The 27,843-nt window shown below is 49.0% G+C and overlaps 4 protein-coding genes across 14 annotated transcripts in view; 1 reads left to right on the top strand and 3 right to left on the bottom strand.

Moving 5' to 3' along the window:
* Positions 1 to 5,637, top strand: part of MAP3K13 (mitogen-activated protein kinase kinase kinase 13) — a 72,942-nt gene extending 67,305 nt beyond the window's left edge. For 5 of the 6 annotated variants that reach the window (XM_040073995.1, XM_040073998.2, XM_040073996.2 and 2 more), the window contains 3 exons: positions 1,030 to 1,327; positions 1,968 to 2,065; positions 2,154 to 5,637. In XM_040073995.1, coding sequence (XP_039929929.1) covers positions 1,030 to 1,327; positions 1,968 to 2,065; positions 2,154 to 2,190 — 433 coding nt within the window. In that variant the 3' untranslated portion in view covers positions 2,191 to 5,637. Of the gene's footprint in view, positions 1 to 1,029; positions 1,328 to 1,967 lie in introns of all 6 variants that reach the window. The other variant, XM_040074002.1, reaches the window with a different exon arrangement.
* An 855-nt stretch (positions 5,638 to 6,492) lies between these two features.
* TMEM41A (transmembrane protein 41A) lies at positions 6,493 to 9,485 on the bottom strand. Of its 2 annotated transcripts, XM_040074004.2 has the most exons (5): positions 9,281 to 9,485; positions 9,051 to 9,204; positions 8,085 to 8,246; positions 7,464 to 7,602; positions 6,493 to 6,937 (listed from the first exon to the last, which is right to left on the bottom strand). In XM_040074004.2, exons 1-5 carry the CDS (start codon positions 9,376 to 9,378, stop codon positions 6,717 to 6,719), a joined length of 774 nt encoding a protein of 257 aa, XP_039929938.1. In that variant the 5' UTR covers positions 9,379 to 9,485; the 3' UTR covers positions 6,493 to 6,716. The 2 variants fall into 2 exon arrangements, with proteins under 2 accessions (XP_039929938.1, XP_039929939.1); XM_040074005.2 differs by lacking the exon at positions 7,464 to 7,602 and having other exon boundaries at positions 9,281 to 9,435.
* A 231-nt stretch (positions 9,486 to 9,716) lies between these two features.
* Positions 9,717 to 22,181, bottom strand: LIPH (lipase H). Its single transcript, XM_040074221.1, has 10 exons — positions 21,939 to 22,181; positions 17,569 to 17,936; positions 16,793 to 16,901; positions 16,606 to 16,707; positions 15,719 to 15,808; positions 14,453 to 14,620; positions 13,596 to 13,691; positions 12,575 to 12,686; positions 11,458 to 11,631; positions 9,717 to 9,930 (listed from the first exon to the last, which is right to left on the bottom strand). Exons 1-10 carry the CDS (start codon positions 21,988 to 21,990, stop codon positions 9,858 to 9,860), a joined length of 1,344 nt encoding a protein of 447 aa, XP_039930155.1. The 5' UTR covers positions 21,991 to 22,181; the 3' UTR covers positions 9,717 to 9,857.
* A 1,984-nt stretch (positions 22,182 to 24,165) lies between these two features.
* ANAPC13 (anaphase promoting complex subunit 13) lies at positions 24,166 to 27,787 on the bottom strand. Of its 5 annotated transcripts, none has more exons than XM_040074175.2 (3): positions 27,703 to 27,787; positions 26,755 to 26,880; positions 24,166 to 24,614 (listed from the first exon to the last, which is right to left on the bottom strand). In XM_040074175.2, the coding sequence occupies exons 2-3, from the start codon at positions 26,851 to 26,853 to the stop codon at positions 24,489 to 24,491; spliced, it is 225 nt and encodes a 74-aa protein (XP_039930109.1). In that variant the 5' UTR covers positions 26,854 to 26,880; positions 27,703 to 27,787; the 3' UTR covers positions 24,166 to 24,488. The 5 variants fall into 5 exon arrangements, with proteins under 5 accessions (XP_039930109.1, XP_039930111.1, XP_039930112.1 ...); XM_040074177.2 differs by lacking the exon at positions 27,703 to 27,787 and adding an exon at positions 27,560 to 27,679; XM_040074178.2 differs by lacking the exon at positions 27,703 to 27,787 and adding an exon at positions 27,526 to 27,655.
* Between the last annotated feature and the right edge of the window lie 56 nt (positions 27,788 to 27,843).

The following is a 27,843-nucleotide window of genomic DNA, read 5'->3' as shown; positions in this document are numbered from 1 at the left end:
GAGTCTCCTTTTCTCCAGGCTGAACAACCCCAGCTCCCTCAGTCATTCCTCACAGGGTTTGTGTTCCCAACCCATCAGCAGCCTCATTGCCTCCTCTGGACATGCTCAAGCATCTCAATGTCCACCTTAAACTGAGGGGCCAGAGCTGGACACAGCACTCGATGTCCACCCTAAACTGAGGGGCCAGAACTGGACACAGCACTCAATGTCCACCTCAAACTGAGTGGCCAGAGCTGGACACAGCACTCAATGTCCACCTCAAACTGAGGGGCCAGAACTGGACACAGCACTCAATGTCTACCCTAAACTGAGGGGCCAGAGCTGGACACAGCACTCAGGTGTGGTGTGGCCTCACCAGTGCCCAGTCCAGGGGCAGAATGACCTCCCTGCTCCTGCTGGCCACACCATTCCTGATCCAGGCCACCAGTGCACACTGCTGGCTCGTGTTCAGCTGCTGTCACCAGTGCCCCCAGGTCCCTTTCTGCCTGGGCACTGTCCAGCCACACTGTCCCCAGCCTAGAGCATTGCAGAGGGTTACTGTGGCCAAAATGCAGGACTCAGCACTTGGACTTATTAAACTTCATCTTATTTGACTTTGCCCATCCATCCAGCTATTCCAGATCTCTCTGCAGAGCCCTCCTAACTTCCAACAGATCAACACACGCTCCCAGCTGAGTGTCATCTGCAAATTTGTTGATGAAAGACTCAGTACCCTCATCCATGTCGTCATTAAAAATATTAAACAGAATTCCACAGTGCCTTCCTTTAGGAAAATGCACTGTCAAAGGAAAACGTGCTCCCAGGGCAGATCAGCTAATATGGACAAATCAGACAGGACCAAGTAAGAACAGATGAATTTAAAGATGCAGGTTTTGAACTAAGTCATTCAGAAGGGGTAGAATTCTCTAGCTCCAGGATGTGGAAGGCGCTCCACAAGGCCTGGTGTGGCAGAGCAGTGAACACAGCACCCGGGAAGTTCCCTGTGGCTGTCATCCAAGGCGAACACTGAACTTCTCTCCCTGTTTGCAGACCCCATCGCTGCATCAGTAGCTGCCAGTCCTACTCGACCTTCAGCTCTGAGAACTTCTCCGTGTCGGATGGAGAGGAGGGGAACACAAGCGACCATTCGAACAGCCCGGATGAGCTGGGCACCAAGCTGGAGGATGAGCTGGCTGAGAAGCTGGAGGACATGTTGTCCCAGACTCCAGAGATCCCCATTGAAATCTCCACGCAGTCGGATGGGCTTTCGGACAAAGAGTGTGCTGTGCGGAGGGTCAAGACTCAGATGTCTCTGGGCAAACTTTGTGCAGATGAACACAGCTGTGAGGTGAGTTGGTTATCTCCTCGTCCTTCCACTCAGTGGAAAAAGACTACATAAATGTTATGGAAAGGAATCCACGGGCCAGAAAGTTGGAACACTGCCTAGAAAATGCTGTGGTAGGTGTACTACGGCAAAGCAACTGCTGCAATACCCGGTCTTCCTCCTGCTTGGCAGAAGAGTGGGTGGGGGAAAGTAGCACAAACAAGGCTGAACATAATGTGCTGGTCAAGATGAGAGTGATCTTGGGAGGCCATCATATTTGCAGTTACATTAAGTGGGATAAAAATACATCATGAAATGGAGTGGATATAAACTGCCTCAGACGTATCCATCAGCAGCCTTGCTGACAAAGCGAGGGTGACTTTCTTCCTTTCTCTGCCTTTCAAGTGTTCAGGAGGGGTAGGGCAGAGCCTGCTGCATGATCTCCTCATAAGCCTGTGTTTGGGAGTGCTCTGACCAGATATTTCTGTGCTGTCTCCTCTCTTAAGGGAGACAAGTGACCTTTGGTGGGCCAGTTGTGTGCTGTGCCACTCTCCTCCTCTGCAGGTGGTGACCTTTGCCTGGCTGCTGTGACAGACTGGGATGTGTGGGTGATGTGCGGTACAGGAATGGTGCTCAAGTCTCCCCCTTTCCTTTTGTCTTACAGAACCCACCACAGTTTGGAGAATCAGACTGTGACTCTTCTGAAGGGGAGTGTTCTGATGCCACGGTCAGGACCAATAAGCCCTGCAGCTCTGCTACTTGGTAATACAGATCTCCCCCAAAGCTTCCTGGTACTGGCATTTTGATTTCCCCGAGATTCCACTTCATTCCCCTTCATCACACTTTACAGGAAGAGAAGATGCTTCTCCTTCCCACCCCAGGAGTGATTTGCAATAACCCGAATCTCTGGAAAATGTCCAAATGAAATTAATTCTCTTTGAGCATTTCAATCAAGAATGGCAGGGATGTATTTTATTGAATAATCTAGTTACTGTAACATGGATATTTATTTTTTTGACATTTTAACACTTTTTACTGTAAAGAGTGGATTGTATTTATAGACACACAGACTCGTTGCAAAAAAAAAAAAAAAAAGTTCAGAAAGCAAGCACACTATGGAGAAACATCCTGGGAGTCCTGCCTGGACAGCTTTGTGTACAGACGCGGGGGATTCTCTTGCTGCTTGCACAGGGGACCAGGCCTCGTGGCCCTGAAGATCGGAGAACAGAACAAGAAAACGAAACCACTCAGTCTTATCAAATGAGGAAAAGCAGAAAAAGACCTGACTGTAGGGTCACCTGTGAACAAAGTGTTTTCAGTATAACCAGCTGGGTCATTTTTAATCAGAAGGTGGACATGCTCCTGGAGAAAACTGGTACTGAGGTGCTAACATCCAGGGTCTTCTGAGTCGATACATCCCCAGGAATGTAATGATGGGTTTTATTTTAAGGATTTTTAGTTTCTTTTTTTAATCAGCATTTTGTTGTGAGATCCTGCAAAAATGTATTCTAACCTCGTCCTCTTGAGAATTGGTATCAGAGCACTTCTTACCACCGTCCTTGCTTCACTCTGGGAGTGTCAACCTCCAGCTGAGCAGGGAAACCTCTCTCAGATGCAGTGTGCCATTTCCCAGTTTACTTCCTCCTCTTACCTCCTGTCTGTTTCAGTCAGTCAAAGAAATCAATCAACTCAGTGTTGGCCAAGCAAGGACTTGCAAAGCGTGGAAAGCACATTCCGCAGAGCCCGAGCACTTCTGGGGAGGACGCTGGAGACGCCTGGACTGGACTGGGAGAAGCAGCCTCTCACCTACAGCAGCATCCAGAACCAGCAGAGGGCTGTGTGTTGAGGGGGAAGACTGGGAATCACTGGCCTGGCAAAGAGCATCAGCCCTGCTCTGTCTCTTTATTCACTGTACATTCTTGGAAGCGTTAGCAGCTGCCTGCCCTTTGTGGCAGGCCTTGTGCAGGGAATCTTGACGTGGCCGTGGCACGGCCGTGTCTCGGGTGTGCCCCGAGGCCTCTGTTTCTCCTCCGAGCTGAAACTCTGCAGGTGCGAGTGAGGATAGTACTGGTATGTGACAGGCCGAGGCATTGGCAGATGAGAAAAATTTGTTTTCTGATAGAACTCATAGTGCCTTCCCTTCAAACACTACTCTTCTAAAACAATATTGAAAGAGAACAAAACGATAGAGCACGTTCCCTCCCCTTCCTTAGTTGATGTCCCCCTGCAAGAGCTCTCCCTCTGCCCTTCCCAGTGTGCTGGCTGGCACGGCCAGCTGGAGGTGAACGGCAGGAATGGACCATGGACAGGTACTTCTGTTGCTTTGTTTGTTTACATTTTATGTTAAAATATTGGTTTGAACTTAACTGTGGTAATTTATAGCCTCATGGCAAAGTGAAGGAAAATGTCTTACTTATACAGAGAGCAGTATTGTATGAGTTAAATTATCCCATATTTTTAAATTTTTGTAGCTGGACTACAGACAGATCTTAAGTTATGATGTTATTTTATTATTTATTATCATTTCTGTAGATCAGAAGGTTGGCTTCACCGCTAGCACAATTGTAATCTCTGTGTGTGACGTTACCTTCTCCCTGCTCGCCAGAGGGGTGGGAGCAGAGCTGGGCTCAGTGGCTGTCAGGAGTTGCTATCTCTAGTGATTTCCAGGGATGCTGTTACTCCAGGGCAGAGAACAGAAAAGGGGGTATGGCTGCAGTCAGGTTCCTCCTGGCAGAGCTGCAGTTTGCTCACATTGCTGATGGTCGGCAGCCACTGAACCGGTGGGAATGTGAGAAGGGTGGTCAGGGGGTGAGGGGCTTTTGAATTGATCACAGAGGGAATAACTGTGACAAGATTCCCTGGCCAGAGCATCCAAAACAACATCAGGGAGAAGGACAGTTGTCCTGGGCAATGGGTCCATGTATTGGATCACCCGGGCAGGACCAAACAGGCTCCTGGAGAGGGAGTGACCTGCTCCCCCTGCTCTGGGCAGAGGCTGAATCCTGTGAGGAGTGAGGCTCTTTCCTGGCTCCTTCCCTCTCTCGTGCCACCTTTCTTTCTCCTCCCCAATGTTCTTTGTCTCTCAGCCAGTGGCAGGAGGAGCCGGCAGGGCAGAGATGGCTTTGCTGTTGTGATGTGAGAGGGGGTTTGCTGGTGCAGATGTTTACTCAGGCTGGAGGTCAAGGTGTGGGAATTTAGCAGTGGAGAACTGTGTGCACATAACACACTGAGGTGTAAAGAGAGGTGGAGAACTGCCATCGGGTGTCCCCAGAAGAGGATGCCAAGCTCTGTGCCCCTGGGGAGATTCTGCTGAGACCTGGCAGGCTCTGGGAGACCCATGGGCAGCACTGGTATCCTTGGACAGTCCCACAAACAGCCCCAAAGCAGAGCTGCCTCCAGCTCAGGCCTGTCACTGTCCCCAGGGCCTCCTGCCTGTGGTGATCCAGTCCCTGACAAACAGATTCCAGAGGGGTTTGGGTACCTGTGTTCTCTGCATAGGCTCCACCATGGGATGAAGCTCTACTGGGCTCACAGAGCTTTGGTGTTTGGGATTTTGAGACCCTTCTGGGCCAGCTGTCCTGGGTGTGTGCTGATCCTTCCCCATCCTTGTCTGGGGGCATGCTGGTCTGTTCTGCAGCCTGGGCAAGCAGAGCTGCCCCCTCTAGGCTGCCACATTTAGCTCTATTACACCCCTGGGTCATTGCACTGTTCAGTCCAGTGCCGCCGCTCCCACCCGCTGCCCCTTTCGCTGCATCCCTCTGGGAATGCCACTAGGGCAGCGCCTTGCCCTGCCTGTGGAGGTGTCACTCCAGCCTCCCCTGCACACATGTCCCAAGCACCCCCACATTCCCAGGATGGCTGCTGTCAGCTCTGGGGGGGTTATGTAGGATATTCCTTAGTGACACCTCCCTGGGATTGCACAGACGCAGTTCCCTCTGCTGCGGTTCCTCGCACTTCCTCTCCTGGCAGGGTCTGGGGTTGAGAGGTGTAGGTGAGCCTGCTTACTCCTTGTAGTAACACCGCATTCCAGGGCCGGAGTAAACTGTGGGTTCCCCTTCCAGCATCCCGAGTACCCTGATCCAGTTCTCGTGGCTGCTGACAGCTCCTGAACGCTAGCCTAGATTTCCTCCCAGAGCTGAATGTTTCCCTCCCCACTGTCGTGTTAAGTACCCATTTCATCTTGGCCCTGTCCAGTAGTGTTCATCCCCTCCTCCCTGCTCTGTGGATTCCTGAGACAAACTTGATTTTTTTTTGTATTGACCAGTGTACAGTGATGGAAACAAGAATGACTATCAAAGCAAACAATGCATGGAATAAAAAGCCAGTGTACTTCAGTGCTGCAGGCTGGTGTGGTGATCTGGGAACGGGTTCTCATGGACTTTGGGATGATGCCATGAAGCCTTGCTCTGGGGTCCTCCATCTGCCCCCTTCCATATCAGGAAGGCTACTTTATCCTCCAAGTGGATCTCCCCATGGAGTATCATTCTGGGAGGAGGAGGGTGGTGAGGCCCTGGCACATGTTGTTCAGAGAAGTTGTGGCCGCCCCTGGATCCCTGGAAGTGCCCAAGGCCAGGCTCGATGGGGTTTGGAGCAACCTGGGAGAGTGGAAGGTGTCCCTGCCCATGACATGCGGTGAAACAGGATGGGCTTTAGGATCCCTTCCAAACAAACCATTCTGGGATCCTATGTTCTCCACAACTGTTATACAGGAGAAAATGTGTGGGTTTCAAGATGCTTTTCAAGGACAAATGTCTGCCAGTCAGGCACATCCATTCCTGTTCTTTTCCCCTTTAGTCTTTATGGGGAGTAGCAGCCACTGGCAGACCAGAGAAGCAATCTCAAGTGTTCTGACATGACTGACTCAGGCAGCTCAAATCCTGAGCATTTTCCTGCAGGGTGTGCTGGTTTAACATGGGAATCAAAGAACAATCTTCTACAGCTCCACCCTGAAACACCATAATTTTCTCAACTTGGTGCTTGTACAGCTGCACTGGAGCACAGGAGCACATGGATCATCATTTTATGCCAAAAATGCTAAATCTGTCTGGAGCTGGAGGGAGCAGGGCCTGCCTACTGCCCGCAGGGCTCTGCTTAGCCAGTGGTCCACAGCTGGGTTCTGGTTTGCCTTCCTCACAGGATACAATATTCCTTTGATTCCCTACAGCCTCAGTCACACAGGAGACTGATTAAATGAAACAGGCAAATTAACCGAGTGTTCACAAAGCCCCTGTATCTCTCTCCGTGCAGGTACACGCACAGGTAAACATTCATTAAAAATAAGAACGGACACCTCCTCTGAGATGAGAAGGACAATTAAAAATTGCCACTGTCCTTGGTGGCAAAGAGCATGCAGAATTATAACCTCTGGGAACAGTCCTGCAGCTTTTACCCCAAAACTGGGGCACCTAAGCCATCAAGAGCTCTTTTTGCCATTGAGTGTCTGAGCTTGCTTGTCCCCATCCAGCTTCAGGTGTTTCTTGCTGTATCTCTTGATGAGGGACCCTGGAATCAGCGCTGCCACAGCCATAGCCAGCAGCTTGAGCAGTGTGTCCCAGGAGAAGATGGCATCCAGAGAGGTGATTTGGGACAGAATGGCCCCTGTCTGCACACAGATGAAATTATATGGTGTAAGGCCTGAAGGAATCAGAGCAGAAAAGGAAGTTAGTACCCTCTAGGGAAAATCAGCTCAAATATGCCCAATGCCAGACACAGAAATCCCTGAACTGTTAGGGTTGGAAGGACCTCTGGAGATCATTCAGTCCAACCCTCCTTGCTAAGGTGGGGTTAGCCAGAGCAGGTGACACAGGAATGCGTCCAGGGGAATTTGGAATGTTTCCAGAGAAGGAGACTCCATGCCTTCCCTAGGCAGCTGTTCCAGTGCTCTGTCACCCTCCATGGAAAATTCTTCCTCATACTGAGGTGGGACTCAGTGTTTTAATTTGCAACCATAACACAGACACAGGGGTCTGTGCTTGTAACAGAAAGAACCAGGTGTAAAGCAGAATTTGCAGCACTTGGGGATACCTGTTTATAGAATGCTCAAGGGCAGCGCAGAGGAAACAGACCAAGGGTCAGAGTCCCAGCTCTGCCCTCCCTGACTCAGTGATACCAAGAGCACCAGTGTCACATTGTCCCCTCAGGCTGTGTCCCTGGACCTTACCAATGAGGACGGAGAGAAAGAATTGGGACATGGGGATGTTTAAAATGGGAGCCGAGAGGTTCAGAAACCAGTTTGGTGTCATGGGGAACAGCCTCAGGAACAGCAAGAAGAAAAATAAGCTGCTCCTGTTCTCTTCTACCTGCCAAAAGAAATGTTCCACATCATTCCTGCTCCTCAAGCAATTTCTCTTCTAACATGCCACAGTGTAACATCAGTTCAGAATTGAGGGAAAGCAGCAATGTTATGTATGCATGGGAGCCTAATGGTGAGCCAGCCCTCTTCTAAGAAGGGGTGGAAACGGGATCTCACCTGAATGAAAGATCAGGAAGCCAAGAGCAGAACCACCTCGAGCATACACCACAGCATGCGATGGATGGAGGCAGCTCTGGAGCACAGAGGCTTCCCAAACACGCCTTTATTTCATATCTGCTTTTCCTTAAGATCCAGGGTTTTCCTGGCAGTCTGTTTGCCAACAGGTTCGCTCCAAGAGAGCGGCCTGCTCCAAGACTGTGCCCTCAGCAGGCCTGATGCATCCCCTGCACACACTTGTTTTCACTGTCACCCCAAGAGCAGCCTGGCCCAGGGCCATCACAGGGGTCAGCAGAACTGCCAGTTCCTTACCTTCCCTTGCAGCAGAGCCACCTTCTCAGGGAAGAAGTGAACAATGAGCTGCTTGCCAAAAGCTGCAGAGAGCAGGTAGCAGAAGGTGGCTCCCACAGATGTGAGCACTGAACACAGCACCAGCCCCATCCATGGCCCGAAGAGTGCTCCAGCCAGGACATTCTGTGGGGACAATGTACAGTGAGGCCTGGGGGGCACAGTGTGTCACAGAACCACAGAATTGTTAGGGCTAGAAAGGATCTCTGGAGATTATCCAGGCCAAATGCCCTGCCAAGGCAGGGTCACCCAGAGCAGGTGACACAGGAACAGGTGGGTTTGGGATGTCTCTAGAGAAGGAGACTCTGTGGCCTCCCTTGAGCTGTTCACAGTGCTCTGCCACCCTCCACAGAGAGAAGTTCTTACTCATATTGAGCTGAAATTTCTTAGTTTATGGCCATTGCTCCTTGTCCTGATGCTGGGCACCACTGAACAGTCTGGCACCATCCTCTGACACCCCTTGGAGATATTTATATGAATTAATGAGATCCCCTCTCAGTGTTCTCCAGACTAACCAGGCACAGCTCCCAGTCCCTCCTCATCAGAGAGAAGCTCCAGCTGCACCTCTTTGTGGCCTCTGCTGGACCCTCTCCTTCTTGTCCCTCTTTTCCTGAGGAGCCCAGATGTGGCCTGGCACTCCAGCTGTGCTCAGCACGGCTGAGCAGAGGGGCAGGATCACCCCCTGACCTGCTGCCAAAGCTCTTCCCGGTGCACTCCAGGATCCCACTGACCTTCCTGGCCCTCAGGGCACAATATCCACCACCACTCCTCGATCCTTCCCAGCAGAGCTGCTCTCCAGCAGGTCAGTCCTGACCCGTACGGGTACTAAGGGTAACTCCTGCCCGGTTGCGGGCCCTGTCGGGTCCCTCCGGCTCCTCCTGCCCGATCCGTGAGTCCCCGGCCCCCCGCCCCGCGCCGCCCTCCCCGTACCAGGAGGCTGGAGCCGGGGATGGCGAAACTCTGCTTGTACAGGTACGCGCCGCAGAACAGGGCCAGCGCCGCGCCCCGGTGCTGCCGCTCGTAGTCCCGCAGCGCCTCGGCCAGATCCCGCAGCTCCTCCAGGTCCGCCGGGAATCGCAGCGCCCTGCGAGGGGAGAGGCACAGGGGCAGCGCCGGGGGAAGGGAGGGACACACGGGCAGCGCCGGCCCCCCACACCCACCTGCGCGTCTGCCCCGCGCTCAGCCGCACCGACAGCAGCCACAGCGCGGCCGTGGCGGCCGCGAAGACGAGCAAGAACCCAGCCGGGCGCCGCCACATCCCGGCTCAGAACCGCCGCTGCCGCCGGAGGACGGGACCGGACCGAGCCGAGCCGAGAGCACCCGGCTCCTCCCGGGCCGGCCCTGCCGCCCTCAGCGCCCCGAGCCGGGTGCGCAGGCGCGGGGCGGGGCCGCGGCCAGGGCCGCGATGGCGGGCGGGGCCCGAGGGGCTGTGGGGCCTCGTGGGAGGTGCTGGGAGCTAATGCTTCTGAGGGCTCCTGGCGGGCTCCGCCGCGGACGCACGCTTTAAACCCCGTTTCAAACCCCCGCTTTAAGTCCCCCTTTTAAAGCCACGCTTTAAGGCCATGTGCCGCAGTGGTTTTATTGTCACTCCCCCAGCCCGCTTATACACTCTGCGTGGAGAGAGGGTCCCGCTGCTCGGTCCCCACAGGAGGCGCCCGGGGCCCGGCAGGTGAGTCCCCACACCGCGGTGAAATGTCTCTGCTCCGTCCAGGGACAGCACCCTGGGGACGTCCTGCTTCAGCATGGGATGGGCTTGAAGGTTTTCTGGGTGTTCTCGCTCAGGACCAGGTCGTATCGGCACAGTTGGGGTCTGTGTGGAAACACGGCCAAAAGTGAAAAAACGGCATCTTTTTCTGTCATTTCCTCACCTGCTGGAGCCCTACATAAAATAAGTCATCTTCTCAAGAGAACTGGCTCCAAGTCCACCTAAAGTGAGGTTGGTTTTAAGCCAGGGATACCTTGAGCATTTTGCCATTCTGTTCTACGTTGTCTTTTGCTTTTGGAAAAAAGGAATGCAAAAGATCTAGCAAACAACCGGGCACTGGCTGCAGAGTCTGTGGCTCCCTTTAAACAAGTCCACACCTGTGCCCACCAAACAAGGTGCTCCTTCCAGCTCACCTGCCTGTTCCTGCCCCTTCCCTGCTCCTGGCATGAGAAATTCTGCCACTGCTCTGACCTAGGTGCAAACATAGATTGGGTCTGGAGCTGGTTCAGCCAAAAAAACCTGAGGAAATGCTTGGGCTTTCACCGGGGAAATACGAGCATTAGCTCTGTGTAGTGGCTTGAGCAACAGGGAAGGGGAGAGGGCAGGACATCCCTCCCTGGGGCAGTGACTGATTAGTTGATGTGTTGAAAGCCTGTGCTTATGGCCTGTGGCAGCCCCTCGTCAGGAAGAGACTGCATCCTCAAATATTAGGGGATGTGTGTCTGCTTCTTAAAAGACTACGTGTGTATCTGGCACTGGAAGTGACTGTGGAGGTGTGGGACAGGAGACAGGGAGTGCAGCAAGGGAGAGCTGCAGGACTTTGTTTAGTAGATGTACACAGTCTTTCCATTGTTCCAAGCCTAGGACAAGGGTAGCAAACCTCATGAAATACAAAGAAACATGTTCTGCAGCTTTATGTGTCTTTTTGCTTCACCCTCCTGACCCTGTGATCTTCCAGCCTTGTTTTAACCCAGACTTCAAGCATGGTGTGGTGTCCACATGGTGTTCTTGCACACAAGGTCAGCATAAGAGATTCTGTGCTTGTTGAGCTCAGGCTCAACCTTCAGAGGTGGGAAGCTTAAGGGTAGGACAGCAGAGCAGACAGAGGTTAATGAGGTGGTAGAAATCTCATCAGCAGTCTTGAGAGGTACCTCCTGATGTTGTCAGGGCTTTGGGGCAAAGCAGCCAGCAGCTCCCACTTGTTGGAATTCCAGGAATAAATTAACCTCCCTGCTTCACTAGCCATACAAACTGAGCGTGATATAAAATGTATATTTGGGGCTGAACATCTGTTCTTCCCAGAGAGCTGCATTTCCCTTCATCCTAGAGTTGAGGCGTGGGCAGCTTCTCAAAGGTCATTTTCCTGACCAAAGGTTAAGGTGTCAGGCCACGTCAGAGTCACATCACATGTGACATGTTCCCAGCGCAATAAGACAGCCTCTGCGTTCAAGTAAGTATTCAGCTGTGGGATTCCATTAAAGAAGAATTTATTCCCAAAATATGAACATTATTAAATGTAAAATAAATCTAATTCTTCTGCACACACTCAGACAGGCCAGGAATCTGGGAGATTCCTTTACTTCTGTCCAGTCTGCACCAACAGAAATTGTTTGTTTGTAAACATCTGCTCACCTTTCTGGGTTTGTCAGTGAGCGGAACCTCATTTGGAGAATCCTGAGCTTGAATTTTGGGCCAATGACAGATCCCGTGGAAAATGTCAAGGAAATTCTTTCCACATTTTCAAGATCCTGGTCAAACCCAGTGAGCAAAGTGATTTGTTTGTACTGCTGGAAGGTGGCAGCTTCTCTAAAGGTAAAGCAGATGAGAGAGAGTGTCAGTCACCAAGGGAATAGCACTGGGTTTAATGTAGTCACTATAATATTAGAAACAGGGCTGGGGGAGGAGGCCTGAGCTTGTGATTAGTTTCTGATTTACAGGAAATGGGTATGAACTCAGGTCTCCAGGTGTCAACCTGCTCAGCCACTTCTGCCTTCAGTTTGTTTTGGGGTGAAAGTGAGGACACAGAGACTGGATGCCATTTGGTCCCAAACCAGAATTTTCACAGTGATTCTGCTTTGCTCCCAAATGGACTAGATCCAAGTGATATTTACACCTGGCTGTCTGTGCAGGCCTGCACACAGAGTCACCTTGAGAAAAATATGAAATCTGCACTGGCCTTGGTGTGGGAGCGATGCTGATTGCTCCAGTGCAAGCCGATACCAGATATGCCTGAGGGAATACGCACTTAGAGAAACTGGGGAAGACTAGTTGTGCAGGTTTGTTTGGCAGAAGTGTAGTTAAGATCAATCAGGAATTTGCATGTCACACAAACACTATTAATTTGCCTCTCTGGAAGGAATTGATTTTGGATGTGACATATTCAGGCCCAGGTTAATCCCCAGCTGTCTTGGGCACTGGGAACTAGAACAGGACACTCCCTGAAAGAGGAAGGAAAGAGGGGGAGATGTTTTTCCTTCTGCTTTAGTGGAAGCCTAGGGCAGCTGTGCTGCTGGCTGAGATTGTCCACTTCAGTCCTTAAGATGACAGAGAAGGGCCCAAACCAAAAGGCTGGGCTCTCAGGGCTTGTGCTGGGAGAGGCTGTGGAAATTCCATAGAGCCAGGAAACCCCAGAGTCATGTGCACTAGCAAGTACCAGCAGAGAAACTGAGGGAGGATGTGTCACCTCCCAGATGGAGTGGTTCCAAGGGATGCACTAACACTTAGAAATGCTCAGACCAGTAAGACTTACGGGTTAACTTTTGATTCCGCCTTCCTCCCAGCTTCATCAGCTAGCATGATGCTGAAGGTGCCTCTCCTGGTGTCTTTGTTCCATGTGATAATATCCACCAAGTAGTGATAGACTGGGGGGAGAGAGAGTGAGGGGTTAGACCCTGTGGGCTCACTCTGCTGTCCAGGCTGGGCACTGTCTGGGAGCAGAGCTGCGGGTAGAGGATGGACGCAGCTCCTGCAGTTTATCTCAAAATCCCTCTCTCCTCCCTGCTCTCCATTTCTCTTTGCAGAGATTTCAACCAGAAACACTAGGAGGTGTCAGGAGAGCACTACAACAAGGGTTATCCATGCAGGATGGCCTCTCTGTAGGTTCCCAGCACGCTGCCTTTCACTGCCTGCCTTCCCCCTTTACTTCCCAGATTGTCCTTTCTTTCTTCTGTCCCCCTCCGAACCCCTCCATTTCTGTTCTTCGTATCTGTCATTTGTCATCTCTGTCATGGAGCAGAATTGTCTGTTCTTTGATCTGTGAGTCTGAATTCACTTGCTGACCAGCACTGGAGCTTAGGCCATAATCCCAGCCCATGTTGGTATGTTGGTAAACACAGGGATGAGATGAAACCTTTTACCTTGGTGAAATCTTTTTTTTCCACAGATTCTCTTCCTCTCTCTATGCCTCTCACTTTTCTCCAGGGTAGCTTTTTCACCTGTGCAGCCTGTCTTTCTCTCTTCCCACACACCTATTACTTTCACAAAAGAATGGTGTGTCGCTTTGAAACGTGATTTGGGAACTTTTATGTTTAATTTGAAAGTTCTCAATCAATTTTCTGTAACTCTAAGCAAGTTGGCTTTCCCACTACGTGACAGGTTGGCAGATGAGGAAGGTCATGGCAAACCACAGATGGACACAATTCCATCTAGCAGCCACTGGAGTTTCTAAAATGCTGGCTATAACACCACCAGCAAATAACCATCTCTGCTTGGCTGCTTCTGACGGAGGCAATGCACAGAGAAAAATAATCTCAGAAATCTCAGTCACTTACTGCAAAATGGCTCTTTGTCCGCTGTGTCAAAAAACATACTTGTCACTGGATGGCTCTGTTGTGTTAAATAGCTTTTCCACTCATGGGCATAATAACCTGCCGGTGACAGTTTGAAAATGAAACCGAGTTACTGCACAGGTAGATGAGCCACTAAATGGCTGAAAATAAGCAAGTATTTAAGAAATAGTGCATTGTGTGCCAGCTACCAAGTAAGCATTGTGACACAAAGGCTTAGGACTGAATATGCCTGGTTACTGTTCAGCACTTTCTTCAAGCTGATCTTTTTCCACATCTGCTATCCATGGTCAAGAACGATTTCATTTGGCAGTGCAGGATGAAAATTTGCCAGTTCCTTCCTGGAAGTGCCAGGTGTTTTAGCATCAGCATTTCAGAGCTGCCAGCCAGAGGCTGGGCTGTCACACCCAGGCTGAGGCAGACAAGCCCAGAATTCCCTTTGTTCACCCATTTGCCATTCCTTTTACAGCACAGAGGGGTTTGTGGTGCTGGGAATTTACTTGTTTACTTATTTTAGCAAGAACAGGCCCCTGTCCCTCAAACTCTGCAACTGAGGGACTTTAAATCACTGTTTCTCTGACTTTATAATAAAGATCCCAAGTCTCATTTTGGCTTTACTAGTTCTGCATCCTTTACCCGTGGATTTCTGTTCTAGATCATAACATGATGTGATATTACAAGGAGCAGGCTTGAGACACCTCAAAGACCTCAGTGGAAATAACCTGTGTGCTTTTGCAAAGCACCATGTTGTGTTAGTCCTCCAGCAAAACATCACCCTCCAAGTGACAGTGACGACAGGCAGCTCAGCATTCAGGATGGATTGACGTTCCCTGGATCCTTACCTAGGATGGGGCATGGCATGGGCCAGAAGGGTTCGCAGCTGGTGCATTTGCCGTTCCTGTAATTCCTGTACGAGTTGCACGGGTACGTGGTGATATTGCAGCTCTGTGTCAGGGAGGACAGGAACAGGAATACAGACCTCTGGTGGTCACATTTAAAATACTGCAGTCCTTAATCATGCACAGGGAAGAAATATTTCATTAGCAGTCCTCATGCCTCAGGGAAACAGGATTAATGCCCACAGCACATACCAGTGGACAGTCACTGACCATTCTGAACCCAACAAATTGCACTGGGGAGCGCTGAGCTGGGGCAGAACACTGAGTGGGCAGCAGCCTCTCCCCTTGAGTGCACTCAGCTCTGCCTATGCTTTGCTTTTCTTCTCGTCTTTTTGGTTTTAAAAACATTTGTTTGTGTGGTTGCTGCAGTTCCAGAGAATCCAGCTGTGGATCAAGTTCTGTCTCTGGTGTTTTCCTCTCCTCTCTGACCTCAGGCCTGACAGCTGGATATTGCTTTCAGCTTTGCACATGACCTTCCATTTTGGTGTAAAAAACTCTTTAGAAAGACCTAACTAATAAAATTAGTTGTTCCATGAGCAGCAAAATGAGTGAAGCCTCGTTTCCTAGGGATTTTTTGCTCAGGCTGCTCTCCTATGTAGATTCTCTTGGGTCTGATAAGTGTTGAGTTCACAATACTGCATTTCATTCTGTAAAATATCTTCTTCACCAGCTTTCATCAAACCAGTTCTGCTGCCAGGCTGAAAAGAAAAAAACTTTCTTTTGTTCAAGACTAGGGCTGTGCCTTCCAGCCTGCATGGTCTGCCACTGCCAAAGAAGGTGCCTTTTTTTGGGGGATAACTGCCTGCTCCACATTAATCTTGAACCCATTTTATGAACAGATCCTTGCCACTGCTAGTCCTTGGGCTTTCGTGTGTTACAAGTAATTAGAAACAAAAAAATCTCACGGATTTTCTGGACATAGTCACAAAACGAAGGCACACATCTACCTGAAGACTTTTTGCGCGGAGGATTAGTCCCACTTGCACTGTGACAAGTGCACAGAGAGGTCACCCTGACTCTCACCTCTGCCTGGTGCACATCAGCTGAACCCCTGTCATTCCAGGGATGAGAAGCTGCTGCCAATGGCTTTCCCTGAGTATGGATTTCATGTATGTTCTAAACAGTGGTGATGATTGTCTGGCTTTCTCCTCTTTTTCTGATTGGAAACATTTTGTCAGGGTTTGTACAATTCAGGGCAGGATTAATTACCAGAAAATATTGTCAGTGGACAGCCTGGTTGGTCGGTCCCGCCATTGGGATAGAAGTCGATATGGCCCAGTGCTTCTTCATAGCCCAGTCCTAACAAAAAGGAATACCAGGGCTCAGGGAGGAATATTAAATTGTAAAATGCACAAGAAGGAAATATAGCAACCTAACTAGGAAAAAATGGTAGTTATTTAGCTCTTGGATGCCTGCTTGTACAGGAATACTAATGTCATCCATCTCTTTAGGCAGCAGACCAAACTATTGTGACCCAGCTGGGTCATTTTAACAATGGTATCAAGTACCTAATATGAGTCTGTGCATGCGACAGTACAAATGTGAGGGCTTGTGTCACTTGTGTGCAGGAGGGGAAAAGGGATTTGAAACCTGGCTGATGCTGTTCTGCTGAAATCTGACTTCCTGGAAGGGCTGGGAGAAGAGAGGCAGCAATTAGATGGGAAAGCCAAGTGTCAGGGGAAGGTTTAGCCCTTAGGAGGTGGGATAGAGACTGGAAGCATCATGCAGAGAACCATGGGGCGAGGATAAGTGATCTGCTGTGCGAGGCACTGAGCTGTGGGACCAGCTCTGGAAATGCTGTGTGCTGGGATGCAGCCTGACCCCGTGGTGGGATGTTGGTGTGTCCTGCTCCGGAAGGACTGCGCTGCAGGACATCCTCCACCGGTTCCTAAGTCCTTGTAAATCATGGGCTAGGCTGTAACTACACATCAGCAGCATGTTTTGAAACGCAAACAAACCAGGCTCAGTGAGGGAGTCTGCTGTGCTCCTGGGCCAAAGGAGCGAGGTCCCCCAGCACTGCTGCCCACCAGCAGCCCCTTCCCCGTGCTCCCAGCCAGTCTCTGGGTCTCGTGTAAAGGAGGTGCAATGTCACGTACCGTCGGTGTCGGAGTGAATGACATCGACAAACTGTGCGTCCGTGGGGTCCAGCCTCTCGCTCGGCGCCGTCCCCCTGTACAAGGGGCCCGCGGGGTCAAGGCCTGCAGCACAAAGCCATGGGCGTGGAACGGCCTCTCTCCGGGCTGTCCTTCCTTCAGGCAAGAGGACTGCTGGAGGAAGGCTTACCTGTGATTCTTCCCAGCGTGCCATCAAACATCTGGCCCACAAAGCCGGAGATGTGTGCTCCCAGGCTCACTCCTATCATGTGCATAGAGTCAAGGGACGCTCCGTCAATCTGAGATTTAAAAGTACTCATGGTCATGTGGGTTTGGAAAATTAAAAAAAAAAAAATTAGGAGGAGGAATGTAACATCTTTAAGAGTATTTCACTCTCTGTAGATATTTCGCCTTTGACCATCCCTCAGAGCAGCCAGCATTTCTGTTTGAGGCCTATACCTCAGAGAGCTGTGAGGAGAACAGTTCGGGCAATGGTTGTATTTTCCCGGGACAATGACTACAAGTGTGGACAGGAACCACTCTTGGGCCCCAGGAATAAAATTCCAGTTGCTCCACATTTGGCAAGGAATTAGCAGACACCAATCCTAAGGATCCAGTATCATCATTGCCTGTGCAACACCTTAGAGGAGCTGTGAACTGTAGCTGATCCCCTTAAGCTGCCTTTGGATATACAGAAAGTGGAAGTAGAGTTTCTGTGTATGGGAAAACATGTCTGAAGAGTTTTGTACCCAGAAATGTAGAGACTCAGAGTGTAAACTGAATATCGCACCAAAAGCAATCCAAGGGTAGGATTTGGCACTGTACTACACACGCACTTCCAAAAATTAATGTATTCCTTTTTTAGGAGTTTCTATTCCCAGACATCCTGCTGGTTTAAGTACTTCCTTTGTGCCCTTTACATACTGTGCCTTAATGACTGTATCATAGCGTGAGTGCCCAACTTACCAACATTTCATCTATAAGTTTCTTCAGAATCTCAGCAACTCTTTTGCACTTCTCGGAAGCATAGCTGTAGATGAGAGTGGTTGCCCCCTGGTTCCAGTCCACAACGATGACGTTCATGTCCTCTACAGAAAGCAGGAGGTGCACCAGGTCAGGGATCCAGACCGGGGCAGAGCCTGTGAGTCGGTACCCGTGGATGATGAAGGTCGTTTTCTTGGTCACATCAAGGTATTTGGAGGCTGCTGAGTGGAGCTCCTCGGCACAGGTTGGGTTCTGTCGGGTGTAGAGCAGCAGCTTCACTTTCAGCTGTGTGCCTATCAAAGCATTCCTGAAGCTGAGGGCTGTGAATGCAGGACACGTCTCCGGAGGATCTGAAAGCAGCAGAGTGGCAATTGGAGTTTGGCACCAAGGGGTTTTCTTTAGCCTGTTGTACTTGCCAACCCTGCACAGGGCCGGGAGTTGTCTGAGCACAGGGACTGCTCATGTCTCCTCTCTCCCTCTCCTTTCTATCATGCTCATGACTGAAGTTACCTTGGAGCTTAGGTTTTCTTGCTGTGTTGGAACAAAGAGAGCAATCACACCTTTTTGGAGCAGCATTCCCTGAAACACCACAGCCTGCTTCCTGTGGCAGCTGGGAGTTGGCAGGGACTCTGTCCAAAAATCTCACTGGTGTGAGGAAGGCATTAGAGACCAGCAGGCGGGATGGTTGCTGCACTGGTTTGTGAGCACACCCAGGTGCTCTGGACAGGCTCTCAGCTAAACAGGTGTCCTCAGGGTTGGTTGTACCTCCAGCCTGGAGCTGCCATGCTGCAGAGAGTCTTGCTGTGGTGAGGGGCAGCTCAGTGCTTCATTTGTATGTGCAGATGCAGCCTGGTATTCCAGACTGCAAAATGGGGCACCCTTGAGTCTGTGAGATGGTAATTGTGCTTTATACACAGCTGAAGTGTAACTGAATTTGATGTAAGTACTGCTCAGTGGGATGGCCTGTGCCATTGGAAAGCCCATCTTTGTTCTTTGCTTTTCCAGCAGCACACCAACTGAGCCTTCAGAGCCCAATACAGTCTCCAACAGGGCACTGGCAGGGAATGGAATAACTGTCTCCAGACAGACACTGCTTATGAAGGACCTCCCAGGTTCAGTAGCCTCTTCCCGACTCACAATCCATTCCCTCAAATCCTTGTAATCTTATTGAAGAACCTTGTGGGGGAGAGTGTCTCTCTCACACATGTGTCCTGAGCTGCAGTAATTGTTCAGGCTACAGTTCCTAGAGGAATCTTCCTCATCTTTGTTGCTTAAAGGACTGTGCAGTAGGTAGCAGGGTTTGGAAAACCTGCAGCTGTAAGTTAATTATGCTCTAGCAAATCTCCAATGCTCTGTGCATTTTAATTTCTGAATGATGAAACTCTCACAGTTTCTATAAGCAACTTTCCCTTTTCTCCTCCTCAGGAAATCAGGAGCATGAGAGTGATATAAATGCTTTGTGCCCAGTACATGAAACAATCTGCTCAGTTGCCATAGTTCTGCTAATTACTTTGTAGAAGCCCCAGGAGCTCCAGAAATAAAAGTTAATAGGCTAAAAGGATGTTGCAGTTAAGTCCAACTGAATATTTTTAATTGCTACCATAAATTCAGAAATAAATTTTAACATCTGAAATCCATGGAGTCCTTCCTATATAAAGCTTATGGTAACATATGAATGGTGTGATAGGAATGGTGGGAAATGAGCCCTCAGCCAGGCCCAGTGAAATCAGGGGCCTGTGAATGGAGGGTGTCCTGACTCTGAGTAATGCTTCACTCAGAGCTCCCAGGAGCAGTGTGACCCTGGGCCCTGCTCCCAAGAGGAAAGGTGACCTGGGTGGCTGCCTCCTGGCCAGCCTGCTCTCAGCTCATTCTTACAGTGCCAAGATCCTCCAGGGAAACAGCAGCAAGAGTTCTGTGACACTGCTCTTGTGGGGATCCCAAAGTAACTAGCAGAGAAAAATTAACATTTTTTGCTCATGCACACCAGCTCACACAGTGAGACTCAGTGACTGTCCTCTAGGTGCTACTGCAGCATAAAAAAATACAACTGTGTGTTTTACTAATAACTAGGCATTGTTTTAGTTATTGTGTAGTAGCACTATATAGTGTTGTTAATGATCTTTACTGCCACTGAAGGCAGAAATGCCGGGCAAGAATTACTTCTATATGTTGTAAGATTGCAGTGATTGCTTAATTTGTTTCTGTATCTCCTGCACTGTGCTGAGGCTTGCCCAGAGGAGCACTATGTTTGTCATCAGAACAGCCTAAACCTTTTGCTACAGAAGTGCTTTCAAAGAGCTGGTCAGCATTTGCTGATACCTAACACAGGGACTGGATAAAGAGCCTTGTTATATCTGCACTCAGTCTGTTAGATTGGTTCTGTTTTGACTAACAGAATCAAATCCGTGCTAATAAGGGGAGAAAACCTGCCAGCTTCTCTTCTGGCAAGCTGCTGCCAATCCCAGCCTCATCCACCATGTGTTTGAAAACTGACACATGAGGATGGCCAGTTATCCTGGCTTTGCCCTTCCTTCTGTTAAGTACAGTGACTCCTCCCCAAATGGCTGAAAGTGTCTTTGAAACTCTAGGATGACTGGGGCAAGTGGCTTACTGAGATTTACTCTGCAAGCAAATAAATAAGGTAGACACTTATCCCCTGGCAACTGTACTTAACCCATGTCAAACAGATCACTTCCATCCAGTAAAGGGCAGTGAACATGGCCATTAACCCAGCATCCCAGAAACTCATTTCCAGCCCTTCCTCGATTGCTAGACAGCCTCGAGCAATCTCCATTCTCCTTCTGCTCTGTTTTCTGATATGTAAAATAGAAGGCAAACACTGGTTTGCTGGGCAAGGTGCTCTGATCTCCCAGAACCTGTAGCAGGGAGCATAAAAAATGTGCTAAATCCATGTACCTGCCAGGGAGCTGGACACGTTTGGTCTTGAGCCTGAGATCAGCCTCCAAAGTGCTATTGCAGCAGTAGAGATATCTTCAGAATAACTTGGTTCTGAAATTTTATACGCACGCGCACACACACACACACACACACATATATATATTCTGAAGTTCCATACTCCCAGGTGGGAGTGTTGCAGGGAGTAGAACAGTCCCAGGCACACTCCTGGTGTTTACTGCAGTCAGTGTTCTTAAGGCCTGCATTCTCCTGGTGTCTCTCCTTTCCTTTCTAGAAGATGGTGTTTGGAGGCTTTTTCTTTGATGTTGACGCTATGGACAGGCAGGGTTTGCCATGGTGGCATTTTGGGGCTGTGGTACCCAGCTGTCTGCATGAATAAAGTAGCAGCTGAGGTTTTTACCAGCCTGTTCTCTTGCAAAGTTCCAACAGATTTTTCACCTCAGTGGGTCAGTGGTCACTTGGCCAGATGTGTGTCTGTGCCAGCTGTGGTCCTTGTGACACAGAGCTGCTCACCCAGTGAGCACCTGCGTGGAGCTCAGGTGAGCGTGTTGCTACTTCTCTGTCTGCAGGAGCTCTGGCCCTGCAGCCCCTGCCGCCTTGCCTGGGCTTTGTACAGTGTGTGTCATCAGACTGGTCTTAACCACCAACAATAGCTTTCCCCCTTTAAGCACACTTCACTACCACACCACGAATCTTGAGAGCATTAGTGGTGCAGATTTCCATCACTTTACCACAGAGAGAGTGTCCCTCCACTCCTAAACTGATCCTCAGTAGCTCACTGCATTTCATCGGTGCCTTTTCACACCATTCTCTTTCCCCACTTCTCATGACCGCATTTCCTAGAGTATTAAACAAACCAAGCAAAAGGCAACTCAGATTACTCCAGAGGACCTGATGAAACAAGTTAGTATTTATACGAACACTGTTTTTTTTTAACCCTGTTTGTTTTCCCTACAAAGCAGAGAGCTGTAACTTGCCTTGCTCCCATGTGTATGCTAACACAAGGCAGTACATTTGTTTATTGTTACACAGGTTTGTTCTTGTAGGGCTGTGAGGCTATCAAATGGAGCTTACTGTTCATAAATGGTAATTCATCCTTCGCCTCTGTCATACATGACACCCCTGAGAAGAAATCATTATTCTCTGAAGATTTCCAATGACATTTTCAGTGTCGACGGATAGTACTTATATAGGAGAAATGTTTGCAAAGGGAGGAAAAAATAATAAAAAATACTTCTGGTTTTCCATTTGGAACTCTTAGAACTGACTACATTCATGTAACCAGTATAATTTGCTTTGGCAAAATAAATAATGCTAGTGAGAAACCCTGTGCAGTAACTGTAAATGCGGAGGGCAGGTACATTCATGTTGCCGTAAAGCACAGAAAATGTATTATATTTGACAAAAACATTCAGAACAAATGGTTGAGTTCTTACCTGTTTTCACCCCATACAAAAGGTAGATGAACACAACACACAGCCTCAGCATATGGATTTCCACATGGAACTTCTACAGGTAAGAGGTTTGAAGGATCCCACAATTTCTCTGGCATGTGTCTGCTGCCTCTGACAGCAGCAGTTTGCTTGCTTTTTTTCCTGCCAGTAGCAGTAGGTGTGGTGAAAGGAGGAAGTTACCAGCCAAGAAATGAAGAGCAGTCAAATGAAGCTTCTTCTTAATAAGGTGGGGCACCTTCTATTCTAGCAGGTTTCCTTAATTTAAATATAGTTTGCCTTGGGGGATGACTAATCAAAGACACAAATGGGTGGGTATCAGCTGTAAGCAGCAATTTGACTACACGTGTTGAAACTAAGGAAATTATTGCCTGTCTATTTGTCTTTTGCAAAGAATGTCAGGAAGATTGTAGATGTCACTGCAAGTCTGATAAGCATCGGGGCGGGGCCGGCGCTTGGTTTCACAGGGCCCTGCCTTTGGAGAGTTCATGATGATCCCTAATACTTCCCATGTCCTTCCTGCTCTCCTGAGTGCCATGGCCCAGAGTCCCTTCTACAAATCCTCACCACCTCAGGCAGGAGATGTGCACAGCACTGTGTTGTGACAAAGGGAAAGGACCACTTCAAGGTGTCTGGCTGTCCACTGGGCTCCCAAGCAACTGCTGTCTTGGATAACACTCATACAACTGGCATTCCCACGTTTTCTCACAGACCTGCTGGATCCTCATAAATTCAGCTCTAATTTTAGAAAGGAAGGCTTTTCCTTTCCTTGCTGGATGGGAGGAAGGAGATCGCCAAGATAAGAGAACGGTCAGGGGCAGGAAAGGAAGTCTGAAATTGGAGCTGGAAGGTATAGTGGCAAAATTGGGAAAATGAAGTGGGGGCGGGAAGTTTGTAAAGGGATGAGAAGGGTGGAAGCAGGGATGGCTGCTGGATAGAAGCTGGGTGGTAGTTTTGCCTGGTGTTTTCTTAGCACATTCTTCTAACATAGGCCAGGGAAAGGGAACGTGGGCTGGATTAGAAATCCCTCATTAAGCCCAGGCTCTGCTTTCTTTCCTCTGGTGATGATCCAATGAGAAGCTGAACTATTACAGCTCCCAGCGGCATAGCTGGTTCTTTGGTCCATGCTGTAGTTATTAAGCTTTTTGACTTTGCTAATTCTCAGGTTAATCCTTAACTCTTCCTGCTGTCTGCAGCTCCTTTTCATTCAGACAAGTGTCTGCTTCTCTGGTGCAGGCATGGATCACACTTGAGGCAGAGCATGTGCCTAGCATGATTCTTTCACAAGCACCTTGAGCTCTTCAGTGTCAAGCAGCTCAACCATCTGAGTCTCACTGAACATCTGCCATTCTGTGATCCCATTTGATAATCACACAGGCAAAAGTTGGGGCTTGTTATTTTGAAGATGATAAATACTGAGAAAAGACTCCACATAACATCTGTGGATCTAGAAGCTCCAGGACAGCGCTTTTTCTGCTGCACTGGCAAAAGAATATAATTTAAACATTGTTTTCCTTCCAGCTCCTTTCTCACCTCTGCCAGTAACCCTAAATTCTGTCAAAATATTTTCCCTTAGCATGAAGTTCTGCCAATGGTGAGACAGAATTGATCCAGCAGTGAAACATGAAGAACAGAAGGCTTTTACCTGTTGCTAAAGACATCTGAGAATCAGAGATTGAAAAAGGTAAATCAAGAGGGCCTTGCCTTTCATCTCAATACAAAGAGGTAATAATTTGTTGCCTGAAGCTAAGCCCTACTCATTTCTTTTCCCCATCACTTTTTTTGGATTTTCATTTCCCTTCTGAGGTTACTCATCCGAGTGGCTCTCACTTCAACAGGCCCTGCACTGGGACTGGCAGGTTCTTCCTTGGAACTTTCAACCATCCCTCAGAAGACCATGATTTTAAGGAACCACCATTTCAGCATAAATTAGACTGTCTGCTCACTGTACATATAGGAAAACATTCCCAGGATGTCAACACTGGAAAAGCTGTCCATCACCCATCACCACCATCAGATCCTGAGAGCAGGAATTCAAGTGCTTACAGGTTACTCTCCGCTCTTGATTCTGCTGACCAACCTTTCACACCAGCCCAACACATCCTTCCTCAGCCACACACTTGTTAAAGATGGCAACAACTCACAGCTATTTGGGTTTCGTACACTGAACTCTAGACAATTATCCCACTGTGAGCTTTGAAATCAATTGCAATTTGAGACAGTAAAAACTTTTTAATCATGCATAGAAAACATTTAAGATCAGAATTGGCACCAACTTAAGAACAATTTAACAGAAAACATGAAATAATCTTATAAGCATGAAACATTTTGAATTTGGCTTTGAGATGTCAGTCTCTACTGTTTCACATTCAAGAAAGAAGCATTTTAAACTCTTCATTGTGAGCAGAACTGTTGGAATCTGAAAGCTTCTGAAATTTTGTTTCCTCCTTAGGGCAGTTTATGACAGCAGTGGTCAGCTGAAAAATATTTTTACGTTGCATTCGTGCATGCACTGTTTGAAATCCCACTGATCCACTAATTTCCCGTGGGTGGAACGTTTTCATGGAGATACTGGAGAGCCAAATCTGTCCACTTCATTTCTTGCTCTTTCACAGACTCAGTTGTGCCACCGTTGTCTTGCTCTGGTTCAGGGAGCTCATTCTGAGAACAAAACACAGGTACAATGCATTCCACACCTAATACATTTCCTGCAAGCAGCAGGTTGTTGTGATTTGTGTGGATAGATAGAAAACCCCACAAACGAGACCAGAGGGTGCATCTGAACAATAAATATAATACATACTTATCCACTTAAAAATATTGCTGAGCCCTGTTATGAACAGTATTCTTTTCATTTGAATGCGGTGCTTAATCTGAAAGGTAAATTGTTTTTCAGGACCCTGGGGCCTTGCTATACACTCAGACTGCACACGCAGTGAAGGAGAATATACAGCAGATGCAAAGTAAGTAAATTACAGCACAATGCATTTATCCATTGTTTGTTTGCAATGTGCTGCTTCTGCTGTTGCCAAGAATACAAATACTGCAGACAACTGGTTCTGTAAAATGTTACTTTCCTATGACAGGAGAGAAGTCCTTCCTGTCTGTATGCTGGACTCAGGTGTAGCTGTGCTGGATCAACAGGATAAGCCAGAACCCCCTGCCAGGTGTGCCACAGGGCTGCTCACAGCACAGTAAGGGGAAGGCAAGTTTAACTGAGATTTCATTTTCCTTCCTTCTATTATTTTTTCTCTGTCTTGCTTTACTGGTGTTGTCACACTGAGTGTGTGCTATTCTGCCAGATACCATTTGGGCAGGCGTTCTGAGTTCTAGACCTCTGGAAAGCCCAGCATGAGCTAAATAAAATGTTTCAGCTTTGAAAACAGTGAATGGTTCGAACCCATTTGAGTTCTCAGAAATGTCTCAGGTGAGCACTGGAGCAGATTCTCAGGACAGGCTCAAATACCACTTTCACAGCCATTCTGGTTGCTTCTTTGCAGTGTCCCCGAGTAAGTCCCCTGAGAATTCTTGCTGGTTTTTCTATGTGATCAGAGCCAATTCCATCTCTGGGGATCTTTATTTCCACAGCCAGGCCTTTCTTTCTGTTGTTAGTTGGTGAGGCTTCCTTCTCTGAGGTTGTCATCTGTATGTCACTGTAAGCCATCAAGTGATGGCTCTAAGGGAAGAAACAGTAATGTCTGGACTCGGGGTGAAGGCACTTGTCAACAAGGAACTTATTTACGGTACTCAGCTTGCCTAATAAAGGTTATCCCAAGCAAAGAAGGGTTTGGGCTCTTTTAGCTGAGAATCACGCTTCTGCAAGATGCTTCCCTCAAGCCCAACCCTTGGCAGGAAAATGTGTGCTGTACATACAGATTTTGAGTTGTGCAGCTGCTCCTTGCGCCTCTGAAAAGCCAGAGGTGGCAGGGCTAAAGCTTGAACCACGTCACAAATACGGAAATGTCTCTGTGCTGAAAGAAACCAGCACCCCACAATTCCCACGGCTGTGTTATCTTTGCTAGCTGGGGTAAAGCTCGTGTACCAGAGAGAAAAAGGGAAAGGAAAACCCTCAGCTACCTCTCACTTCCCTGGAAGTTTCAAAATAGCTAAGGAAAGGTGTCAGTGTGGGAGATCTGAAACTTCAGCTCTGGGCTCTGTGGGATCAGCAGTAGCTTTTCCCCTGCTGCCCCTGTCTGCCCTTGCAGCTGTACCCTGGATGAAAGGAGAGGTGCCATGGCTTGGACACAGCACCGCAGGCAAGAGTCGAGTCCTGCTGCACCTGCCAGTCCTTCCCTGCTGCACCTGGGACTGCCAACAGCAACACTGTATCTCGAAAAGACTGCTTTGAAACACCTATGAAAACTTCTCAGCTTCTTTTAATGGCATTGCAGGAAGTGGAAATAAAGTGTAACCAAGACTGGAACTGTCAGTGTGAGACTGATCCTCTGCTCTCCAAAAGTACTGGAAAGTACCGACCTGGAAAGTACCTCAAACACCAGGAACAAGAAAGCGAAGCAGAGAGAAAGGATGATTCTACTTCTCCCTGATGCCAAACCCAGGACAGGGCAATGGGAAGGATACTCCAGTTCTGAGAAGATTCAGTAACTCAGGGGACGAGGGACAGAAACATCCATGTCCTCATGCACACAGTAATGACTGGCAAGGGCAAGGAAGGAGTCAGATCCAGGAGCTTTTTATACAAATTAGCTGCACCACGAGCAACAGTCTATGCCTTTTCTTGGGAGGGGCTGTGATGAACACAGCAGCCTTAACTCAGATTGATAAGTAGCAATGCACCTACCAGAGGGATGGCCACATCCTCGTAGGGTAATTTATCTTCCCTCCACGCATCATCAATCAGATCCAGGATCCTGCCATCCCTCTGCACCTCGCTGTCCATCGTCGCAGCAGGTGAGAGCAGCTAAATCTGTGACAGAAAGCAGATGCTGTTTTAACAACATCCCCCAGCCAAGGAGCTGGAGTCTGGACTACAGGCTTGCTTCAGTTTTGATGCAATGCATATGCAGTTTAAACTTACAAGGAAAACCTTGATTTCTCTAAGCCACTCAAAAAGGGGTTATAACCACAGGAGAACAACTTCATCTGAAAAGAACTCAATCAAAGCGAATTGCAGATTGATATGCATCAGAGATTAATATATAAAGCCAGCTGATTATTATTAATGATATTTACATGTGTTTGTATCTACTGACTGACTTTTAGAAGTCTAATCTGAGTGAATTTGAGCACCTAGAGCTGCCCACAGCCCTTTGCTGCCTGCTGGTTTACAGCCCCTGACCAGTGCCGTGCCTCACCCACTCCTTCACATGCCTGGGAGAGTCACAACAAAGGACTTCAGGGTACCCAGAATTCTGCCCGAACCTGAAGTCCAGGAAAACTAGTAAAACAGAAGCAAAACGAGACCTATCTTTCACCCCCAGCTACTACAATTACTCCAGAGTGTTTCATTGTACTCTGCCCTCCTTGAAGGGTCACCTCAGGCCCTCGCCCCGGTGTGACTCTGCGGGGCAGCAGCAGGCAGCTCGATCCTGGGGGGCATGAGAGAACTGACACTCATTCAAAACCGAGCCAGGCCTGGCACTCGCCGGCTGCCGGAGCCGATGTGGGCGGCGATGGGCCCGGGCCTGAGCGCATCCCAGCCTCGGCGCGATGCGATCCCTGCCTCTCGCGGCCAACACGGCTCCGTGACCGCCCCGTGTCCCCCGCCGTCCCCCGCTGTCTCCCCTACCCTGCCCATCTCCGGGGCCGGCGCTGCGCAGGCGCGGTCCCGACGCATGCGCAGCGCTGCGGGGCCGGCCCGTGCCCGCCGCCAGGGTGGGAGAGGCGGAAAGGAGGGAGGGCAGGCAGGAAGGAAGGAAACAAACAAACG

Source organism: Hirundo rustica, chromosome 10 (genome assembly GCF_015227805.2).
Source record: "Hirundo rustica isolate bHirRus1 chromosome 10, bHirRus1.pri.v3, whole genome shotgun sequence".
Classification (NCBI taxonomy): Eukaryota; Metazoa; Chordata; class Aves; order Passeriformes; family Hirundinidae; genus Hirundo; species Hirundo rustica.
This window is presented reverse-complemented; position numbering and strand designations above follow the sequence as displayed.

What these genes read in the sequence shown, in the direction of transcription:
- TMEM41A (XM_040074004.2), bottom strand. Translation starts at nt 9,378, where the DNA reads ATGTGGCGGCGCCCGGCTGGGTTCTTGCTCGTCTTCGCGGCCGCCACG. An exon ending in TCCCCGGCTCCAGCCTCCTG is followed by an intron (nt 8,247 to 9,050) that starts GTACGGGGAGGG and finishes TTGTCCCCACAG; the next exon opens with AATGTCCTGGCTGGAGCACT. An exon ending in TGGCTCTGCTGCAAGGGAAG is followed by an intron (nt 7,603 to 8,084) that starts GTAAGGAACTGG and finishes TTCTTTTGGCAG; the next exon opens with GTAGAAGAGAACAGGAGCAG.
- LIPH (XM_040074221.1), bottom strand. Translation starts at nt 21,990, where the DNA reads ATGCTGAGGCTGTGTGTTGTGTTCATCTACCTTTTGTATGGGGTGAAA. An exon ending in CACGCTGGGAAGAATCACAG is followed by an intron (nt 16,708 to 16,792) that starts GTAAGCCTTCCT and finishes TTTGTGCTGCAG; the next exon opens with GCCTTGACCCCGCGGGCCCC. An exon ending in TCCACTGACAATATTTTCTG is followed by an intron (nt 14,621 to 15,718) that starts GTAATTAATCCT and finishes TGCATGATTAAG; the next exon opens with GACTGCAGTATTTTAAATGT.
- ANAPC13 (XM_040074175.2), bottom strand. Translation starts at nt 26,853, where the DNA reads ATGGACAGCGAGGTGCAGAGGGATGGCAGGATCCTGGATCTGATTGAT. An exon ending in AGGATGTGGCCATCCCTCTG is followed by an intron (nt 24,615 to 26,754) that starts GTAGGTGCATTG and finishes TTTTGTTCTCAG; the next exon opens with AATGAGCTCCCTGAACCAGA.